The sequence below is a fragment of the Mustela lutreola genome, chromosome 13, assembly GCF_030435805.1.
Source record: "Mustela lutreola isolate mMusLut2 chromosome 13, mMusLut2.pri, whole genome shotgun sequence".
NCBI lineage: Eukaryota > Metazoa > Chordata > Mammalia > Carnivora > Mustelidae > Mustela > Mustela lutreola.
This window is the reverse complement of record NC_081302.1, coordinates 66,530,644-66,554,437: the sequence shown is the minus strand read 5'-3', so window position 1 is coordinate 66,554,437 and position 23,794 is coordinate 66,530,644. Positions and strand designations below refer to the sequence as shown.

Here is a 23,794-nt window from a genome sequence, read left to right as displayed (position 1 = left end):
GGGGATGCCCCAGTCAACTTTATATTTGGCACACTTGAGTAAATTTTCCATGTAAGTTTTTATCACCCTGGATGGTACGTTCTTTACCACTATGCTTTTGCCCCCCAAAACTGATTGTGGCAAGGCATTTTTCACTTGGCTCACTTAAAGCCTACATTCATTTGTCTCATCATTTCAGGCTCCCAGATTTCATGGATAACCCTAGGAGGGGGTAGAGAGTCTCTGAAAGAGGTAAAGCATTGATAACCTAAGTGGCAGCAAACTATTACAGTATTGGAAGGAAGAGAAATCTATTTTAAAACAAGCCCAGAAATTCAAATGGCACATTGGGAGCTATTTAGTGGAAGGACAGAAAGCCTTAAATGTTCAGCAAGCCATGAGGCATCACTTTGTTACAGAGCAGCAGAATAACAGCTTTTCATCATTGGGTTCCTGCGTCGTTGAGCCTGTATGTCTCCCCTCTAAACCACCGGAGCTCCCTTTGCTCTCCAGTATGTCTGTCCTTGCCAAACAGGAGTAAGGATGTCTTTCCTCTTAATACATCATGAGCTTGCCTTTTATGTCCATGTCCCCGGCACCTAGCACAGTGCCTCCTTCATCGTGGCAACTCAAAACTACTTATACAACAAATGGGCTAATAAAATGGGTAGCAGAGTATGTATGTATATAGACTTACTTTTGATAGAAACAATTGCAGGTAAACATTGCTGCAGGTCAGTGAAATACTTGGGAAACAAAACATATAAAGACAAATGCCCCTAATCCTTACAGGAATAGAAGGGGAGAGGTGTAAAGAAAATAAAGTGAACAGAGTCAACCTGAAGATGTTCTTGAATTTAAAGAGGGTCAGCTTCTTGGAACACTGAAAAAAATAAAATAAAGTTTAAGCAAAAAATAAAGAGTGTCAGCTAAGAATATAAACTATTAACATCCATGAAGTCAGAACAAAGGCCTATAAAATATTCTGTTACTACAGCTCTAATTTACCAGATGAGTGGCAAACCTTAGTTTTTCTTTGAATGACTCAAACTTCACCAAATTTAAAATAATCCCAAATAATTCCATAGGAAAGAAGTCAACTCTTTAACTAAAAAGGAATGTTCCCTTCCTCATCCAGGTGTTAGGCAGATATTCAATAGTACTTTTATTCAGAGACCCTAATGCAGTACCAAACAATCACAACCATTATTTATTCAATTTTATATAAACCAACATGATATGGAAGTTGACTGAATTACTTGTTTCTCACTAGAAGTCAAAGATGTACACTCAGATTACATCTTATTTTTCTCCAAAGCAAATTAATTTGTGGCCATTAAAATATTAATTAGGAAAAGTGGCTCAATAATCCTTATATATTAAGGTGACATCTGCAAAGAAAATGGAATGATAAGGAACACAAATAGTACACAGAATCTGAAAGATCGAGGGGTAAACATTCATAAACAGATTTTAACCTGATTCAATTACTTTAAAACCTGTTTAAAATACATTCTTACTTTGAAAAGAAAAGCATTGTTGCTATGAGCACTGGCTGTTTTTTGTAAGCAGTGAATCATTAAATTTTACTCCTGAAATTGTTATTACACTGTATGCTAACAGTGTATTTAAATGAAACTAGTATTTAAATGAAAACTTGAAACAAAAAGAAAGAAAGAAAAAAGCATTGCTGAACATGCTATTTTTATTTTGTGACATCTTCATAAGAAGTTCCAATCTGGGCTGCAAAACCAATCCTGAAACACATCTCATTTAAATTAATTATTTGGACTTCCATGCCCTACTTAAGAGCTTTATGTATATTCCCTAACATTTCCTAAGATTATCCTTTATTTTTCATCCTGGTACAACTACTTGTAAAGGTCAGGCTTGGTGCTTCATCAGCTCCCTGAAAACCCAAGGCTGACTTCTTCCTTTCCTCTGTGGTTTTCCCAAAATATAGTTAAGAAGGAGAAAAATTTGAAATGTAAAGATACTTCTTATAATTCAACCTCTTCTCCTCTAGTGACCTAAGAAGTCTAGGCTGGCGCGCTAATCCAGTCGCTGTTTTCTCAGACCACCTTATATAAATCCTGTCCATAGAAAAGCTTGAGTTTTTTCTTTTTTTAATCCAATATATCATGGGCACCAATTGAAACCAGGAAGCTGACAAGGTCAGTGCTGGAGTATTATCCATATTCTTAGAATAGGCTTGGGGGCAAAACTGGGAATTTTCTGCCTGCACGCGCTTGCCTACCTTATTTCTCCCTCCTCCATCTTTTCCTGGCTTTTCACATGTAGCCTCTGTTTTAGCCCCAGGGCCAGGTTCACATTCTGGTAATGCACATGTTCGAGTCCTCATGATCACTCTGTATGAAGAATTCAGTCCCATTTCTCACTCTCATGATCCCTGTGCCATATACATGAGGGAATCTTGCCTCACTGAGGACAGCACAAATACTCATTAACTCTGGACTTTCTTCTTCATAACATCCCAGGACTATTTGATTTTTTGATGAGGCTTACAAACAAGTTCATAAATAGGAAAGAAACCTCAGCATTCTCTAAGCTGCCCTGTGTCTTAAGACTCTTCCCAATGAAAGACTTATAATGTTGTCGAGCTGGGTTGGCCATAAAGAGCAATAAGGCTCTGATCCAGATTTTGTCGTAACTATCAAAGTGCTCAAATTTATATTCACAATAGTCAAATCATTTTTCTAGCCCAGACTTGCTCTCTAGAAACATGCCTACTTGGCATGGGTAAAGGGTGAGGGCAGGCCAGTGGGTGGTGGTAAGAAGATGAAGTGAACCAATCATATGATTTTTTTTAAATTAGTTTCAGAGGTAGAACTTAGTGATTCATCAATTGTATATAACACCCAGTGCTCATTACATCAGGCACCCCCCTTAATGCCCATCACCCAGTTACTCCATCCCCTCACCTACTTCTCCTCTAGCAACCCTCAGTTTGTTTCCTAGAGTTAAGAGTTTCTTATGGTTTGCCTTCCTCTCTGTTTTCATCTGATTTTATTTTTCCTTCCCTTCCCCTATGTTCATCTGTTTTGTTTCTAAAATTCCACATATGAGTGAAATCATATGGTCTTTGTCTTTCTCTGACTTATTTCGGTCAGCATATTACCCTCTAGTTCCTTTTAAGTCCTTGCAAATGGCAAGATTTCATTCTTTTTGATAGCTGAGTAATATTCCACATATATATGGAATATATATCTTCTTTACTTCTTTATCCATCCATCTGTCAACCAAATGATTTTTCTGCATTAACTTCCAGTAGATTAGCCAAGAATACCAGTCTAGAGTAGGCAACAATGAGTGGAATACCCACGCTTAAAAATATCTCCTCTAGAAGAAGAAAATTTAATGTCCGGAAACCTCTTATTTATAAGAAGCCTTGCAAAGATAAAATTACGTGTATTTGGGGCTGAAAAACCTAATTAACACAAGTTATCCTATAGCTGGCAATGCTCGGGAACAGAGGTTTATCATTCTGGTTAGGAGGAAAGAAGGAAAATGCCAAGCCGAAGGGACAGCATGCAAGTGAGGGCTTTAAATGACCGAAAAGGATGTGATCACCCCAGAGAGCAAGTTGAAGGTGTGGAAGAGGAGCTTACCAAGACAGGAGGTACACAGTTTGCCTACTTGGCAGCTGAGCCTGGGTCTTTGGTGGAAGCCAGGGCAGAATTCCAAATAGTGGGCAGGTGCAGCCTTCCAGACTGGTTCCAGTATCTTAATTCAGACATTGAGAGTATAAGCTAGGGCAGTTCTGTCCGGTTCCCTTGTTCAAATCCATTTTGTCCATCTTCTCTAATGTCTTATCAGATATTTCCTGTTTGAGTCCCATCAATTACCTCTCCTGGCCTTCCCTTACTGAGACAAGACAGTAAAAAAAAGGAAGATAGATAGTGTTCCCCACATTTCATTCCCTTTGTTATCAGGAAGGTACTAACAGCTTTATGACATGTTCCTCTCTTAAGAAAGCATTCTGAGAAGCTTCTGTATTCCTCAAGGATAATTGTCCTAGTATTCTTCAAAAGGTACTCCTGATTTGTTTTTTTATGTGTGAATTTGTGTGAATTTTATCTTGGAAAGATTTTCAATTTCAGTTTCTTGATGGACCAAAGTGTGTGTGTGTATTTATTCATTGCCCTAAGTCTCCATGCACAGTTCCATACATACATAACCCAGTAGTGGAGTAAATTAATATTTTCCTTGTTGATTTGGCTCTTAAGTGAATGAAAGATGCTTTCTGGTAGAGCTGGTCAATATCAATACAGCAACCAGTTGAGATATGCATCGATGATTCAAAGATGTCTCTCTGCTTCCTTCCTTCTGAAATTGATGAGTGCAGAGCTGTTGCGTTTATTGCCTGCCACTCTCATGGGAAGTAGTTACTGATCAGGGTGAGGAAGAAGTGCAGACTTGGGAACAATGTGCTTTCAGATGTTTTATCTGTTTATCGGCCTTAAAGTTTTTGTTGCAGCATTATCCTCTTTCTAAAACCCAGCTTAGTCCGTTCTTCCCGTGCCGGTTGTTTTAATAGCTTCAGAAGCATTCTTTTTAGTAAGCCTTTAAAACCCTTATCAGAGTTGAGCAGATCATAGGGTTCAAATATCCACAGGGAGTAAGATCCAGCTTGAAAATGGGAGGCTGACATGGCTCGTTGTACATGGTTGGTGATCTTAGCTGCATTTTTGGAACTGGCCAAAATCCTAATCTTTGTCTCTGGTGACATTGGATCCCACATTTGACTAATTAAAAAACAGGCTGGGACACTACACTGCTGAGCTACCAAAAAAAAAAAAAAAAAAAAAAAAGAAAGAAAGAAAGAAAAAGGGAAAGCGTGTGTCTCTGACAATACCTGTGGTCTCTGGGGAATACGTAGACCAGTAGTCAGCTGTGTATATGTGAACTCAGTTTACTTTTATTGGCATTCTATAAGCTACCATGTTTACTTTGCCATTTAGATGAGAAAACGGAAGAGTCTTGAACCATAGTTTGTATAGCTGATACAACTCCTTAATTTTATTGCTTTTGTTCCTCAAAATTATGAAGTGCAATTTCAACCTTTGGTGTCAAATGTGGACAGCTGAGAATTCATTTACTTGAATATGATTGGCACTGTGCAAGACTTTCTGTTCATATCTGGATTTTAAATGGTTTATACCGAGAGCCAACTTGTCCTGAAATATGTCCTGTAGAATGTATGATCCCTTCAAAAATGGGTTCCCTGGTGAAATGAGACTGAGAAATGCCACATGTTCTAACTTCCCGTGTCTTAGTGCACATTCCCATATTAAAGACCCTATAAGACTTGTGGCAGTAAAGAATTCTGTATGCATAGCTTAATCCTAGGACATTGCTCTCCTAGTTGACTCAGTCTTTTTTTTTTTTAGACATAATACCTATTAATAGGAAAAATAAGGTTTGAAAAAACATATTTTGGGAAATGCTTTCCTGAATTGTTTAGGAGAAAAACCACATAAAGGGCTATGTTTTCTATATTTTTGGAGAGTGTTTTAGACAGTATTTTCATCTTTTGTAAAAGCAAAAGTAAGCATGTGTGTGCTCATGCCCTCATACACAGGAATTTGAATATGCAGTGTTTCTCCTTTCAGCTCTGGAAAATCATGGAAACGTAGCTGACGTGTGTTCAGTGCCTGCGTCTACCATCCTACAGCCACCTGAGAAAGCCCTTCCACTCCCTACTCTCAGCTCAGAGGTGTTCTAGCAGAGCCTAATCTGAGGAAAAGCTCTGGAATGGAAATCATTATGCATATATTTGATTTGATACTAAAATCAAAATCATGCATATACTATCACTTTGACACAGTTTGGTACATTTCTAAAGATCCTCAGTCCTGATCTCCCAGAGGACTAGCCATAAATTTTAACTGTGTAGGAAAACTACTGGTTCAGCTACTTCCTGCAACAAGAGCATAAACTTTGTTGTAGTAATTTTCCCACATGCATGATGGTTTTGAAAAGTTCTGGATATTTATGTAACAAGAGGAAGCAGGTCCATCATTTGACTCTATGTCTTAAGAAAACATGGAATTTACAGAGGAACGTCAGATAGTATATTTATGTTAAGCTCTGTGTGTGTGTGTGTGTGTGTGTGTGTGTAATATAAGTTTAGACCAGAGTTTCTCCATAGGATGATTGACATTTGGGGCCAGATAATTCTAATTCTTTTCGGGGGTGAGAGATCTGGCTGTCCAGTGCATTGTTCTGTCCCCATTTCCGTGGCTCTACCCACTGGGTACTTGTAGCTTCCCTTCCCTCTCCCTTATTATGACAATCATAACCATCTCTCAGCATCACCCAGTGTCCCCACCTGGGCAAAATCATTTATTCCCCGCCCCCCCTCAACACACACTGAGAACTAATTGTTTAGACTATATTATGACTTGTATGGTTTATCTTGACCTAAAAGACTTTGTCACGCTGATCCTCATTTTTTTTTTTTTTTTTTTGAAGTTGAGATTCACAGAGAGAGAAAGAGTGAGAGAGAGAGAAACTTCTACCTGTGGTATGCCTTTGGATTTTTACCAAATAAACACTTAGGTCCAAAACTCCTCCAAGAAATCTAGTCATTGTTTCTTTCTACTGCTCAAAATAAATGAACTCTTAAAGTACTTTCCTTTATACCATTTTCTTCAGAGCTAGAAAAAAAAATTTTTTTTTTTTTACAATTTCAGATTTTGTGCATATTTAAAGAAGGCCTGAGTTTCCAAGCCCTGAGTACATAGAATGCCTAAATTGCAAGACCTTTAAATAAAGGTTTTAGTTTCTCATCCTGGTTTGCAATGAAAGTTACTCGTAAAGCTTGTTGACAATGTTTATTTCAAAGTTTTTAACCCAGATGGCCATTGAAGTATCACTGCAAACCTTATCATTGCTACTAACAATGGCTTCTGATTTATAACAATATATTTTTCTTTCAGTATGAGTAATTTTCTTTAAACAGACCGGAGTGGTGAACTAAACACACAGAATTTTTCTAACCAGGAAGTTACTTTTAGTTTGAAAGCAAGAGTACCCAAGTTGTAAGTTATTTTTTTAAACACAACATAAAGTTTTTCTAAGTTTTAAAAGGACACTGTGTCTTTCTAAAACATATTTATTAGAAAATGTAGACTGTAGAACTTTGCTAAAATTCCATGGAGGATAGGGTCCTTCTTCTTTCTTGACTTCCATTCATATGAAGTTAGTTTCCAAAAGAATTTTAGTAAGAAAGGGTTCTTTGATGTGACAGTTTGGCAAAAGTTTATGCTCGATCTTCTAGCTCAAGTATTCCTGATATTAGCTGCTTATGGTAGGCGTCTTTGGTTAGCCATTTGATTTGTTCATGGGTAAATTTTAATATTCTAAGGATTACTCTTTTATTGTGGACAAAATTTGTATTTTCCTTACAGCAATATTTATAGACTCATTTGCATCATAATGCAGATTTTCTCTTCCACTGGCAGAAAATCCATTTCAGGGGAAGGTATTGTGGGGTATTTTGAATGGTATCTTGGATTCCTAGTCTGTCTTTGTTCATACGAATCCTTGACTAATTCTCCCAAGTTCATATTTCTTAGGCAGAATTCAGATTACGTCTTTCTCTACTCTGTGTCCTTTATCAGTGCCCCACTTTGCTGTTTATTTCCTCCTTCGCTGCTTTGCTTCTGCAAACCCCACAAAGCTGGACTTTGCTGCGCATGCTGTCTTTCTCCTGTACCTGTTTTCTTGTCATTCCTTTTCCCTTTTAGGGACACTATCCTACCATGTCCCTCTACTGTACCCCTTGTACCGTGACTTTAGTGGTCTCCCCAACTGAATGCCCTCCCTTCTCTCCTCTGAGCCCCAGGTACTGCCCGCTTGCGGGTTTACCTTACATTTTGTATTAGAGCTTATGTAAGGTATTTGGTCTGCCTCCTTACTAAAGTCTAGGTCTTACAGAGGGGACTGTATGTGAGCCATCCTTGAACGTCACAACATGTGCTGTGAGCTCTGTTCCAAAAAAAAACCAAAAAACACCACCACTATTGTATGGCTGTATGTTGGCTAAATCTTTTTCCTACAAAGTGTGCTGCTCTAAGAGTATACCGACTCGTCTTTATACTTACTGTGTCTTTTTTTTTTCCTAGCAGCTAAATATGCAAAAAAGGGCTTTTTAATTAATGAGAGACAGTAAAATCACCCAAAAGGCCTGTATTTGTGGCCCTGGAATAATTTTAAAGGGATTAAGGCAGTCACCAAAGGGTTTGATTAATTAAATAATAGGCAAGTTAAGTACAAAAGCTAGCTTTGTAAAATTAATCTGAAATAAATGAAAAGAAAGTGTGACAAAACAAACATATGACATGGATGGTATTCTACTTCATTCTGCAACCCCCACCCCCCACTGTCTTCCCTTCAGGCTTGCTCCTTCCCGCTCTCCTTCCTTCCTTGGCAAACCTCAAAGGCAAGGCTTGTATAGTCTGTCACAGGGGCAATGGCCAGGAAACCAGAGGTGATTCCACATTTTTCCTCAAATTTTATGTCTAGAAATCTAAAACTTCTAAATCTTGACTGCTGAGATCAAATAGACCTATGAACATGCATCTGAACTCAAGACTTAAAAACAACAGTAACAACAACAAAAACAGTAACAAGAGGCTAAGTCTAAAGTGTCTTCGAGTTCTTCTCAGTGAAGAGCTAACATCCTAGAATCCTAGGATTCTAAGTGAACATTCACTCACCATATTTCAGTTCCTAACACTGTCTTTCCGTCTTAATCCCTCCTTCCCGGCCATCAGATCTAAATAAATTTTGGTACTAATAGAAACAGTTTAAGTCAAAGAAGATTTCTTCCTTTTTTTTTTTTTTTTTTTTTTTTTAGCAGATTAAGGCACTTCTGGGGTTTTATTCTCTTTTCTATTTTTGTCTCAATGTGGATACGACATATTTTCCCAAAGATAACCCAAAATCTAGCTCCAGCTGTAATCCTGGTTAATTGCAATGGCTGTGTGTTATGGTACTGTGCATGGCGGTAATACAAATAGGAATTAGAAAACAACCTCACTTCACAGGGAATTAACTAAATGGTGCTAAACCGGTTACTCCAAAAGGTGATTGGAGCACTGCTTACATTTCCTCCCAAGAGTTTCCTTGGGGTGGGGGGAGATGTCTGGCGCCACAAAAGGAATTAGGCTCTGGTTTGAACAGAGACCCTCAGGCTATTAAATTTATTTTAAGAATGTGTTGCCAGAGATCTAATAAATTTATATAATTTGTTGCTTCAGGCAGTGTGTACAAGAAGTCTTGCTCCACCAGGTGTTTTGTTTTGTATTTTTTCTTTCCTTTCCCCAGAGGCAGGAGAGGGTGTGGATCTTCTTGACAAAACTCAACTCAGATTTTGATAAAGCAGTTATTGTTTCTATGAAAGTATAGGGTTTGGGGATTTTTTTTTTAATTCTATTTGTTGGGGTCCCTGGGTGGCTAAGTTGGTTAAGTGACTGTTGATTTCAGCTCAGGTTGGGGCCTCAGGGTGGTGAGACCCACGTGGACTCAGCTTGAGGATTTTGACCCCTGCCCCTCCCCCACCTCTCTTGCTTTCTCTCTCTAAAAAAAAAAAAGAATAAATATTTTTAAAAATTTAAAATTCTATTTGTTAATAGGAAAAAAACAAGATGAAAATTATTTCTGGGCTTCTTTTTTTTTTTTAAGATTTTATTTATTTATTTGACAGAGGTCACAAGTAGGCAGAGAGACAGGCAGAGATAGAGGAGGAAGCAGGTTCCCTGCTGAGCAGAAAGCCCAATATGTGGCTGGATCCCAGGACCCTGAGATCATGACCTCAGGCTTTAACCCACTGAGCCACCCAGGAACCCCTCTGGGATTCTTTAAAGAGAAATAATTAAGTCCCATCTAAAATCTTAAAGTAGATAGATAGATAGACAGACAGATATAGATAATTTCATACTGCTTTAAGCACACAAGTTTTATGATCTTAAGTTGAAGAACAACAATATTTGAAATCACAGTTTGTTAAATACAAAGTCCACTAGACTAGACCTGAAAACCCCTAGTTTACTCCTCTTCTGCCAATGGCTACTTCATAAATTATTCACAGCTTTCTGGACCTTGGTAAAATTTGATAGGGACAAAACATGCAAATATGCAATCCAGGCTTCATTCTTGCTCCCCAAATGCTTCAAGTTTATATTTGCCTTGTTCACCTGCATGATCATTTCTTGACTTAGTTTGTGTTCTTGTTTAAAGCACGGCATCACACTTTCATTTTCAGAACAATGTTTCCTTGGCCACCTAGAGCACAGCATTGAGATGACTAAGTTAGCATTTAATTTCCATTGCACGTGATCATTGAGTACCATGTATGCTGTTAATGAGAGCTCACCTTGCAATTATGTGTTTTCTTTGTCCTTTGTCTTCTGCGGAGGTACACCTCAATTCCTCATCCGGGCCGTGCATACCAACAGTGAAGGCATTCATTCCACTGGGTTTAAACTTCTAATTAAGAAAGCAAAGTACTGCACAGTTAAATCAAATTTAGATTAAGGAAAATTTTTTTAAGCCTGAGGTTAACCGGAGATGTAAACTCATGGTTCTCTTCTTTTTCTTTTCTTTTTGTTACAGGGGATGAAAAATAAGTACCTTAGGTTCCTTGTAGTGGGGCGGGGGGGGGGGGGGGGGTGGCAGGATGGGGGGAGGGATGAAGTTGGGGGAAGGTAGCATGCTGTAGGAAACAGGGAGGATTTGCAGGTTTAGGCTTGCCACTCTGACCCAGCTGTGGCCTGATGGAGCATTTCATTCAGTGTGGAAGGGTTTTCCTTCCAGCTTCCCTGGCTTTTGGGCTTTTGGCGGTGGCCCCATATTCATTTATAAAACAAAGGGGTCTTACTCTTAGCCTGTGTTAATTTTTTCTATGATGCAGTCTCAAATGTTTGGAAGCGGTCCTTTATACTCTTTGTTTTCCCACTGGATTCTTATCATTCACGGGCCTCACTACGCATTAGCATGAGAAGGTTTGCTCCGCTGGTAGAGGGGAAACACTCAGATCCTCAGGTTTGCTTCTCTTCTGGAGCACTCATTTACAAATTCAATTAGAGCAAATCAAAATTGAGCTAGAGATATCTGTAAATAGAATACAGACCTAAAGGAAGTAATCTGGTTACTCAGGAAGTATAAAAGGAATACTAGCAAGCTGCGTGTGCATCCTAGATGTATCACATCCTTGAGAAGTTAAAGTGAATATTTAGCCTGATGGTATTTTCCTTCTTCATAGGATGTGGGAATACCTAATTGGCAGGGTTATTATTGTGACATGCATAGAGATAGTGTGCATATTATTACCAAAATGACCCTGACCATGGGCTCATTGTGTCCACGCCTCCTCTCCAAGAATTTTCAAGGTCCACGGTGCAAAGCTGACATTCAGCCCATTTACACCTGTACTGGAGTGAGTTTTAGTTGTTTTGGGCCTGGATATCTTCTGATTGGTCCATGCCCGTGTTGTGCCAATTCTGGTTGGTCAGGCCCATGTTTCTGCTCAAGGGTGAGTAATCCCCACAGGAAGCACAACACTACAATGTCACCATAGCTCCACCTGGAATCCCAGTCGCTGTGTTCAACTGCCCCAAAGCAGGGACCTGCCTATGGTCCCAGGAGCCACCAGGAATGGGCGGCAGTAGTGAACTTTTCCGTTATTGTGTAGCGAATGAAAAGGATGTCCAAAAGCGTGCTTCTTGGAACCTGATACGAAAGAGACTAATTTAGTATCTCTTTATATTTCCACTTACGGTTGTATCTTTCCTTGGGAACCAAACGTTCATTCAGGAGCCTGGGCATGAATAAGAGATGAGTAACACCCTTACCCTGCATTCCGAGTCTCTATTTTGCTCTGATGTTTAAGACTTTGTACAGAGTCTACATTATTGTGCCTGATGCATCCACGTCATTCTTTCTCCAGAGGTTCCTTATAGCCCAAGAAAGTCAGCTTCCACGGGGTCTGTTACTTCAGTTCCCCAAACAAACATAGATAGGCACGAATCCCAGATGGGGACTGTGCTTAAACCGAGATCCCAGAACAAATTATTCTAAGACGGTCTACCAGGATTAGGAGATATTTTGCAATCAGAACTCATCTGGTGTGTACTGTTCTCCTATAGGTTAAAAAGGATCAGGGCACCTGGCTGGCTGAGTCGGGAGAGCATGTGCCCTATGATCTCGAGGTTGTGAGTTAGAGCCCCACGTTAGGCAAAGAGCTTACTTACAAAAATCATCCTATAAATTCTCTCTGTATATTCTGAGAATGTGGCAGGTAGCCACACGGGAGCCAAGGCACCCTTTACGTCTGAGCCACACTGTGTCTACAGACTAATGCTAACCGGTCCAGGGAGGGAGGCCACCGCTGCCCATCTGACAAGGCAGTGAAGGTTCCTTTCAGTTCACACTCCTGCTCTTGTGCCAGGGAAAGTGTTGACTAAAGGGAGACGGAATGTGTGTGCACTCAGAACACTATTTCACTCCTTATGCTCTACTTTGTCTTGCCCCAAAGGGGCACGCTACTTATTGTAGCATGTTTTGAGTTAAGGACACCGATTCTTGTTATTTGCAGTACTCATGTTCTACATAATCACAGCAAATATTGAATGATTGCTCCTGGAAGAAACACAGAGGAAGGGTCCCTGCAAGCTTCTGGTCACAACCTTTTGTTATCCAGTCAATATATAACCTTGTTTTATATGTGATAGATCCATTGACATTAAACTTGAGCACCCAAGCTCTAGAAGTTTGTTCCACATGTATTTTCTCCTACGACACGTCACAGCTTCCTTATGCTTAGGAAAACTAAACAGCACTTTGGCACTATGATCGTGCATTATTTTAATCTGTGAGATCACCAATATAAAGCACAAAGATGCAGAAAGTTTGGCACTAAGTGGACTGTGAAAAGGACCCTAGTGTTCTGTATGAAACAAGAAGGCAGAGAGAGCATCAGGCAAGGCAGATTATTCAAGGCTGCTCTGCAAGTGTCCCCAGATGAGCACAAAACCCCTGCAAGTACCAATTTTGGGGTACATAAATACATAAACTTTAGTGAGTAGACAAAACTGCAAATGCAGAATCCAGGAATAACAGGCATCCACTGTCTATCAATGTCTGGTATAATCGATAAATAGGAATGCAACTCTTTCAAATATCATGTGCAAATACCGTCATCTAACCCATGATGGGCCTATAAATCATGTCCTTAAGGAGGCAAACTCCATGTAAGAAAGTGAATTGTGATCTTAGGTTCTAATGTGAACACTAGTCTATTTGCCAGCCCCATCTCTACCTCCACCTTATCTGGCAACTTCTTATTTAAATCCTGCGGAGAAGTGTGAACTAATCCGTGCTCCAACGCCATTCCCCACAGGTCATGTGACAATGGCCAAGACCTCGCAGCTCCATTTATGCTTTTGGTTATGAACAATGTGCTTCTAGGAGCCTTTCGTGAGAATAGCCTAAAAGCCTACACCACATGTGGTCAGTGTGCGCCGCGTATATTTCTCTCCACCTCTGGGTCTTTGGCACACTACTTCTCTTTTCAAATGTTTCTCTATCTCGTCTCTGCATCTGTGAATTGGACACCTTGTTCTGTGCTGAGGCTTTTTCAGAATGAATAAAGCAGTGGGAATGTGAGGGCATGTGGTGGGTGGGTGTACAGATGGAGGGAAGAAAATGATATATCTGTTATCAAAAGTCTCTACTGAACAAAAACAGAATTATTAAGTACCCTACAGCAGTATAAATCTATTGACAATGTTTCTGGTCTTCTGAGTTCTTGAGGAGCTCTGTCAGTCATACAAAGGCAGAAGAGTCTTTAGGTCAAGATTCTTCATCTCTGGGGGGCAAGGTCACAGCAGGAGGAACACACCCCCCCCACCCCCAACCCTTGGGGAACATTTTAAAACATCTTGATCACTTTCTCTTTGTCTTTACTATCCAATCATTTCCCATAGAAAAAAAGAGAAGGAAATGAATGTATAGTAAATGTCTTGAACTTCTCCCAAACTGAATTCACTGAAGTTTCCTTCTTACTAGGTTTCTTATCTCTGTTCTTATACTTAATCTTCCAGGAACACCGTCCCACGCATCTCTGTGATTGCCCAAATACAACCCTGTACTTAAGACTCCATTTAAACACTATCTCTTTTATGCATTTGTCTTTGATGCTCTCAGGTTAAAGCAAACCCTCATTCTGTGAACTCCCACAGCTCATTATCAGTGCCTCTCCCACAGCATTTGTCAATCTTTAGCTTATAGGCTTATCTGTGTATTTCTGCCATCTCCCATCATTGAATGTCAACTCTCCAAGGCAAGGGGAAAAATGTTTCTTCTTCTTCTTCTTTTTTTTTAAAGATTTTATTTATTTATTTGACAGAGAGAGATCACAGGTAGGCAGAGAAGCAGGCAGAGAGAGAGGGGGGAAGCAGACTCCCTACTGAGCAGAGAGCCTGACTCGGGGCTGGATCCCAGGACCCTGAGATCATGACCTGAGCGGAAAGCAGAGGCTCAACCCACTGATCCACCCAGGCACCCAGGGGAGGGTTGTTTCAAAAACAGGTTGACTTCAGCTCTGCATCCAGGGTTTTCTGTAAACTGTGAAATCCACCTAGTGAAGAACCAGAGGATAGGGCTCTAGGAGCTCTGAGAGTTTCTTTAATGGAAGATTTAAGGCAAAGCAAAGTTTAAAAGATCATCCTAGGAGTGCCTGGGTGGCACAGACAACGGAAGCATCCGACTCTTGGGTTTCTGTTCAGGTTGTGATCTCAGGGTCATGAGATCGAGCCCTGTGTGGGGCTCCACATTCAGCAAGGAGCCTCCTTGGGATGCTCTCTCCCTCTGCCCCTGCTCACATGATCTCTCTCTCTCTAAAATAAACAAATCTTGAAAAAAAAAAATTCTAGCACAGAAATGACAATGAAATAAATCCCTTATTTTAGCTTTATTTTTTGTTTTTTCACTATAATTAATAACAGATGTTGATGGAAGCTGTGTGGTTGTTAACCACAGTCCTTGCCTTCTAAGAGAACAAGACTGCTTAAAACTCAAATTATCTAATTTTTCCAGTAAATTAGGTAACACTGTTGCCTTAATATTTTCTAATATAAATATCTATTGCTGTTGCTTATTTAAAGGACAATATCCAGCTTTTTAAAATGGCTGTATACAGAGTTGATTGTGAGTTCAGCTTTTAGTATGAACTTTATTCTGGGCAAATGGAATGTTAGCAAGCTAGAAATACCTAAAATAGAATTATGTTCTATCAGCAACTAACTTTTCTCCAAGAAAAATATTTATGAAAACATTTTGGACAAAAAGTTGTCAAGGCTAAATGGGCACCCAGAAATCACCCTGATGGAGACAAGTCAGAGTCCTGACATTGGTTTTGTACTGAAGATGTGTACATTGTCTTTAGAGAAACCCTGCAGCTCTGTTCCTAGGGAGGGCTAATTGAAGATTGTGATTCTTTGTTATTCTTAAAAAGAAAAAAAACACTCTTGTGTTCCCATTGAAAAAGAAAGTGAAGAATCCTAAAGACCAGCTGGAAAAGTTCAAAAGGGGTCTTTTCATCAAAACTTTAATGGCTTTAGTGTCAGGGTTTGGGGACAAAGCCTATGGGAGTGTAGTTATCAGCTGTCAGGCACCTGTTCTATGGATTTATGATGCAGTTAGGGACTTCAGCTTGTTTCCAGTGAGTCTTTGAGACTCACTCCTTGTGCATTACAGATGACATTCTGTTTTAGAAACTAAAATTAGTAATAAAATAATTAAAAAGTAAGAAATAAAAATATAATAAAATAATAAATAAAATGGAAGTAAAAATTTGTCAGATTCTTAAGTTAATTTCACCTACAATTTCGGAGCGCCTGGGTGGCTCAATCCTTAAAAGTCTGCCGTTGCCTCAGGTCATGATCCCAGAGTCCTGGGATAGAGACCCACCCACAACCAGCTCCCTGCATGGTGGGAGGCCTGCTTCTCCCTCTTCCTCTGCTTCTCGCAGGCTTGTGTTCCCTCTCTCTGTGTGTCTGTCTCTGTCAGAGAAATAAATAAAATCTTAAAAAAAAAAATTTACCTGCAATTTCACATTCAGTAAACTGCAGCTATTGGTATTCAAAGTATTAACATTTATTATTTCCACACACTGAGGTTCTAGAGGAGTTTACGTGGCATGTGATGAATAAATAATGTGTCTTTTCATTCTTTAAATAAAATACAGAGTGCAAGGTCAGTTTTAATAACAAGAATTGCAATAAACTGCAGCTTAGTCCCTCAGATCCCTGTACCACTCCTGCATGAGAAATAGTACCTTAGATTTTACAAATTCTAAAACACAGTGGGATTCATATGTATATTAAATCAGAGGTGATGTAGCATTTAATTTATTCAGCATTAAGCTTTATATACTTAACTTCCTATTCTCTAGCAAAATATGCACTTTAAAAAGCCCACAGTTAGAGTGAATGCTAAGCATCTCAAACAATTACCCTAGAGCATGTCACTGCCTCACAAAGCAAAGTTTCTTGGTACTGTGTCTGAATTTCATTTCAAGAAAAATCTCAAAGCAGCAGACAAATGAAATCCTGGCAAACTTGTTCAGCTGTGTGTCACTCGAAACCCTCGATTAACCAGTAACCTGGCACCGTCATCATTCTAGAACTTAAGCACCAACCCAAAAACGTTTTACACATTTCTAAGTAGAGATGAATTAAGTTATTCCCAAGACCATCCAAGCTACTTTGCAATGGAAGGGAAGGGTTAAACAGGCCTGGAGTCATCAATAACCCCTGCTGGTGTCATTTAGATAAACACAAATCCCAGTGGTTTACATTCATAGGTAATCATTTAAAGCCTTCACATAGTGCTTAAGAATAGAAGTATGCAGGACGTTTTAGAAAGGGTATTATTAAAAACAATTACCCTTTTTTTTTTCAAGAAAAAGACCCAGTACTGAGAGTTATGTTACATTTCTGTAGGACATTTATATTGTCCAAGAAATGAAGCACTACTGAATTTCTTTCAACAGAAATGGTAGAGTGTCTAATTCATTCAGGAAGCATTTTTGTAACAGTTAAGCAAAATGAATTCCCTGCCCTCCTGGATCATGAGTCACAAAACGGGGAGACAAAGTGAACAGATAAAAAAGTAAACCTACAGAGGGTATGCAGTTATGGAAAGCACTGGAGAATAATGAATCCGAATAAAGGGCCTAGAACGTGTTACCGTTTGCCCTGGGGCTGTTTCCTATAGAATGTCAAGGGAAGCCCTCATTGACTCCAGATTCCTAAAACATGTAATATTTGTAACTGTGATATTTTCTGGAATATTCAAGGAAAGGATTAGAATCAAATCATATAATGAGCTAAAAAGTGTCAAAATTTAGAAAAAGAGAAACTGTGTGCTTAGTGATCTCTTCTTGGATGTAAGGAAAAGAGAGAGCAATTAGGTATTCAGAACTATCAACCAACATTCATTTGTTGAACACAAGAGTTACTGAAGGGGTAAGGCATTAACTGAAGTATGTGCTTTGTGTAAGGTGAAAACTGTTACGGAAAAAAAAAAAAAGAATGAAACAAGCAAGAGTCACAAAGTAGCCACTCGACTCCTAAAAATCATACTTACTATATAGGTTTCTTCAGCCCTCTTTGTGTCAAAGACATTACTTGGAACTTGGAGACTAGGATGACTTGACCAGTGCCAGTCCTGAGGAACTCAGGCAGTCAGAAGAGGCACACATAGACATGTGGATAAAGAATTAAAATTACTGGGGCGCCTGGGTGGCTCATATGGTTAAGTATTTGCCTTTGGCTCCGGTCATGATTCCAGGGTCCTGAGATGGAGCCTCTGTCAGGCTCCCTGCCCAGCCCCTCCCCCTGCTAATGCGCTCACGCTCTTTCTCACTTTTTTCTCTCTCAAATAAATAAATAAATAAACGGTTACTCTAAGTGGAAAGGTAAGAGAAATACACACAGCATACCAAACTTGTTCCAGAAAAGTGAAAGGTATTCGGGGTGCATGAGAGCACATGCAAGAGACTGGACCATATTCAGAAAACGCTGAGAAGTTGGGTGGGACTGCATGTTCCCCTGTAGCAGGGACGGGCTTTGAGGCTGTAGGTGTTAGGATGGACAACGGATGGCTTGGCCTAGCATGACAAGAAGTCTGGAGAAACATCTGGGACTTGATGGAGCCACGCCTAAATGAGAGAGAAGTGTGGCATAAAAATGTTTTCATGTAATAATTAGTTGAGAAATTAGAAATGTCTTCTGTGTTCCTTCCATTGATTAAATGTTATTCTGATCTTTCTTATCTATTACTTTCTATAAGAAAAGTGCCAAGGAGTACAACATAAACACAATAATTCAAAAAATATTTTTAGAGGCAGTAGAACCAAGTGTCGTCAGTAGTAAAAGAATGAAAGGCCACTCTCAATCTCTAACAAAAATTAGCCCAATTTGGTACAATTAGTAAATCTGTACAATTAAGCAAGTAGGAGCGGCTATCCACTAATGCGCAAAACTGCAAATGAGTAAGTGAGCAGCTGCAGAATTACCCAGATGAGAGGGCTGGAGTCCGCGTGGGAGGCTTCATGAGGGAGGTGGTAGAGGTAGAGCCCGTGAGAAGTGGGAGAGGTGAGCAAAAGAATGACGCGCGGTCATTTTAGGGCAGAGGACAGAGGTGACAGGAGGAGTGGGTGAAGCTGGCACATCCACGGGGCAGCGGGCTCTCAGCTGGATTGGGGAGTCAGCAGAGTCAAGAGCCAACGGGGATGAGACAGGGTAGGTCAAGATGAAACGAAATCACAAAAGATGTCCTGCCTTGATGCACGCAGCTGCTGCAGGGGAACCAGGCAAAGACGAGCCAAGTGCAAGCGGACTTCAGGCAGCTCCAAGGGAGTCTGGGCACGTGGGCTGGATCTGCGCGTGCGCAGTGGGGCAGGGACAAGCGCGCGGACGTTTGCCGGAAGCTGCCGTCTCCATGCCGCCCCCATGCCGCCCTGCCCTGCGTGCCGACGTGGGTTGTCGTGTCTGATTCTCGCTCCCGATGCCGACATTAATTAATATTACCTCTTTTGACGCTCCAGAGGAGAAAACAGAGCTGTAAGGAGCAAACTTGCTGGCACAGCGTTTGGGAAATGAAATAGGACTTGGACTTAAGAGCTGAGGCGACTCCCCGCCATGGGCTCTCCTCATAAAAAGGTCCTGCGGACAAAATGGGGCATGACCTTCCTGCGCTCCAGTCCTTTCATATTTTCTATCTAGAAAATGAACTGAAAAATGGGGCGGTCCGTAATCCTGTCAATTTAAGGCACCAAGGGATGCCACATTTGTAATGCCGCCTTTTGCAAACTAGTCCATTCAGGGCTTCCGTACCGTTGGTTTCCGCGTCTTGGAGTGCCTTCAGGATTCCGACGAAAATTCCAGCAACATCTATTGTTTGCTAACTGAGTAATTTTATTGATTTGATGTACCACGAAACTCAAACTCAAAATTTTTGCGGGCTTGGGAGCCAATGACAGAAAATACTGCAGCAAAGAATTCCTTTCAAATCAATTTTGTAATTAGTCCTTCCATAGAAGACTTAGAGGATCTAATGGTACCAACCTCTTTTTGTCTCTGTTACCCTGTAGCTGCCTAAAAGGCTTCTAGCTAATTTACAATTCGAACAACAAGAAACAAGAAAACCAATCTCCCTGGCAATCCCTGCTGCCCTGGGTGTTCTCATTCATCCTTGGTCCTTGTCAGTTGATAATTTGGTTTTAAGAATTGCTAGCAAGATGAACCTTCTTTCATGTGCTTGTTCGCTCACTGTATTTCCCCTGGTGCACTTTTTTTTTTTTTTTTTTTTTTTTGTTTTTTGTTTTTGCCTTCAGTCCATTAAAGTTCTTATGTTTTCCTGTCTCATTTCTTTTCCTCTAGGGTAGCTCTATGTGAACTCAGAAGAGAAGAAACTAGAATTAAAATAGTGCCTCTAGCTGTGTTTGTTATTTGGGCTTTTTCCCACCCCTTTCCAGAAAGACTTAAAAGAAATTACCAATGCCTTTGTTTATAAACCTCACTTTACTCCGAAGTAATTGGTGTAGATCAAAGGATGTGGAGGGATGCTGCAGAGTGATCAGCTGATAACCATTTCTCTTTTCATTTTCCTAGCCTCCCAGCTTTCACATTAGAGAGATCACACACAGCTCCCCTCCTCCTGATAGGCAGCCAGCTCCATTTTGGTGGGGGCATGGGGGCGTGGGGGTGGGAGGAGAGAGCCTTATCTTGAGAGTAGAATGGAATCAATGAAAAGAGCTGTCTGTTTGCTCTAAGGAATGGAGTGGAGTATAGTGGGGAAGGGAGGCGAAGAAGGGATATTTGTTTTTTCTTAAGTGGTTATAATTAAAGCCTTCCACCCAATTGCTCGGTGAACCAGAAAAAGGTATTTGTGAAGTAGTGTGTGTGTTTTTAACATCACAAATGAACCTTGCAGCCTTCTTTGTGGAAAACTTGCTCTCCGGCGGCACCGTGTGGATAGTGGGTCATCCTGCAACTCGGATACTTGATTGTGTGTTTAAATGAAATTGCTTTTGGTAGGTAGTTGTGTGCTCCTTCCCCATTTTCCACTTTGCCTTCTAAACATCAAGGGATTTTGTGAAAGGTTATGTCAGCTGTTGTATTTTTGTAAAACAATTGCTGAACGGTAAGCTGTATCTCCAGGTATGTATTCTGAAGTTGCTTGTCGAACCAAGTAACTAGTGATTCTTAATGTTGCATCGTTAGAAGTCATCTGTGGAGTTTGTAAGGCCCTTTATTCAAGAAAGCACTAACTAGGGGCTTTAAATTTTTGTTTTCCAGGTGGAAACAAATTAACCAAGCAGCATTTTCGTCTGAATTGGGCATGGATCTCCTTTGAAAAGGAATATTACTTGATCAATGAGGACTCCAAATTTCTAGATGTCGTTCTTAAACGTAGAGGTTACTTGGGAGAGACTTCATTTATAAGTAAGTTTAATTCTCACGTCTGTCTTAAAATTCCCCTTTTCCTAGCAAAAGCTCATAATTTTATAATGATTAAAATATGTTCATTCAGTTTACTGCTCTAGTTTTAAAGTTTAGGGAGATGTTGACATTTAAAGGTTCTTTAACTGCTAAAAAAATATAACAAGAGTTTTGTGTCAAGGCTAAATCATGGAGACAAAGGCTGCAAAAATAGAAAATATGTAACCAATTAACATACCTTTCCAAACCTTCTACTTACATATGATCTTTCTCTGATGTAAATAACCTTACAAAAATGTCAGTAATCACTTATAAGTCAAAAAATTGTAAATGTCGGGGTGCCTGGGTGGCTCAGTGGGTTAAAGCCTCTGCCTTCGGCTCAGGTCATGATCCCAGGGTCCTGGGATCGAGCCCCGCATCGGGCTCTCTGCTCCGTGGAGAGCCTGCTTCCTCCTGTCTCTCTGCCTGCCTCTCTGCCTACTTGTCATCTCTGTCTATCAAATACATAAATAAATAAAACCTTTAAAAAAAAAAAAAGATTCACTCTAAAAAAAAAAATTGTAAATGTCACTAGTACTTAGAAGAGGCTTAGGCAGATCTGTAATTTAACTATAAGGAAAAGTCTGTAGAGGTGTCAGTGTAAAACCTATACAAGGGTCACAATAATAAGTAAATGAAAAACCATTCAGTAACCTATTAGGCATTGAGGTGTCATTTACTATTTGTTTCTTGCATTGGAGCGCTTTGCTAGGTAACTGAAAAGTTTACATAAAAGCACTACATAAAAGATGTACATTGTGATTTTTCCTCAGAACCAACAGTGAGATGTTAAATACTAATCATTTTCTGCTGCTTTACCCTTTTAAATAAAACTGAGAGTCAAAAGCAAAGAAGAAAGCCTTTTTACAACCCCAGTTCAAGTTCACCTTCAATTTCATGCAGGCACAAATAGAGAAAAGTAGGTATATTGGTAGTACTAAACAGTAACACCGTTGGCACAAAAAAATTTGGCATATTGATGAAAAATGATAGCACCCCAAGCAATATATTATTTTTGGTACCATATGTTTTATAGACATTTAGGCTGATAGAATTTTCTCGAGGTAAAAGAGCTTTCATTGAGTGAGAGTATCAATTAAGGTAGGAATCCAAGAAAATGTTCGCAATAAAAAAATAAAAACTGGGCAATCCTGTGTTTGTCTGCAAAACAATCATTTGAAATTTTACTGGTCTGTGAAATTCAAAAGCCTTGAAGAGTAGATCCCTATTCTCTCTCACACACACTCACACACACACACACACACACACACACACACATTATACACCATACTTAACCACAGTCACAATTCCTCCTACACCCCCACCATGTTCCCTCTAACCTCTGGATGACCTTTGGATTACCCCTTATTTTTAAAGTGCTTTTTCTTTGTTAACTATTGAGGAGAGATTTTCATACCATGCTCTGCTGATCCCTTAAGGTTAAGTTGCTCAAGGCCATCTGGTCCACCTACAAACCTTCTGCAGTCAGGACATCTCTGCTTCCATCTTTATTCACATGTACCTCTTCTCAGCTGTCATTTCCACTCTCTGTGTCAAACCTTCAAAAGCACTGTGAACACTCTTATTGCTCTCTCTGTAGAAGCATGTTTTCACCATACCCACACACTTGCTCTACAGATCAGGAATCTGATCCTATTTTATTTATTGTCAGTGAGTGATGAGCCTTCACTGTTCTTTGTGCTTGAAAATATGGGGAAAATAATAACAAAAAAAAAAACAAAGAACCTTAGCAATTCTTAAAGATGTCTTCATCTGTGTTTGCATTTTGCCTGAATTCCTGGTGGGTGTATTAGTTTACTCACTTACACAAAGTCCCCTGAAAGTCATGGGAAAGTTACTAATGGAAAAATATTTTTGAAACTGTCTTTTAACATTCTTCTCTTCATTTTTTTTTCGAAGCAGAATCCTAAAACACCAAACGAGAGCTCTTTTTTTTTTCTCCTGACGTTATTTTTTCCACCAACTATTATTTCCTCTGTGTTGAGATGAGCACCAGCCATTCTGCAAAGGTTCTTTAGCTCTACTTGGTTAACCTCACATGTTACTTAGTAACCTGGGGAGATAGGAAGTTGGCAAGACTTGTGTGTGGCCCACACCCATCAATCACTGAAGAGGGCAATAGCATTCAAGCTGGGACAGAGAATGGAAGTCAGATTAAAGAGCAGGGTAGCCTCCAAGAAGTTCTACAATGAATGCGTTTCATGTTTCTGTTTCCTAAAACCCCCACTTTCACTTACGAACTTTTAGAATTAGATAGTTTGCATGGTATCTAAAGGCACTTGCCTTCAGGAACACAGTAAATCATGAATTACATGAAATGTATGTGTATTTTTTCTCAGAGATGATTATTCATTTTATAACCAAAATAACCCTTTACTAAATTAAATATGTCTGTGCATTTTATAAAGGTATTTGAATTTCAAAGATCTTTTTGCTACCGGTTATCGAGCATTTACTAAATATGAGATACTTCATTAAGCACATTAGGTACCGAGCCTTTATCTTTTACTCCTTAAAACTTACTTTACTCACTAACTCAACCTAATATTTTCTGGAGTGCTTACTGAGTGCCAGACACAGTATTACATAATGGGCTCTGAGCTGGTAATAATAGCTAACATTCATTGAGTACTTATTATATGCCAGCCCTAGTTACCCATACCTTACATAGTCAACACTATAAGAGGAGTGACATGATAGCCCTCATTATGCAAGTAAAG

At 39.7% G+C, this 23,794-nt stretch overlaps 1 protein-coding gene across 1 annotated transcript in view; it reads left to right on the top strand.

The window, feature by feature from the left end:
* Positions 1-23,794, top strand: part of FREM2 (FRAS1 related extracellular matrix 2) — a 160,022-nt gene that overhangs the window by 51,474 nt on the left and 84,754 nt on the right. Inside the window, exon 3 of the mRNA XM_059144036.1 lies at positions 20,871-21,017. Within this exon, the coding sequence (XP_059000019.1) occupies positions 20,871-21,017 (147 nt within the window). The remainder of the gene's footprint in view (positions 1-20,870; positions 21,018-23,794) is intronic.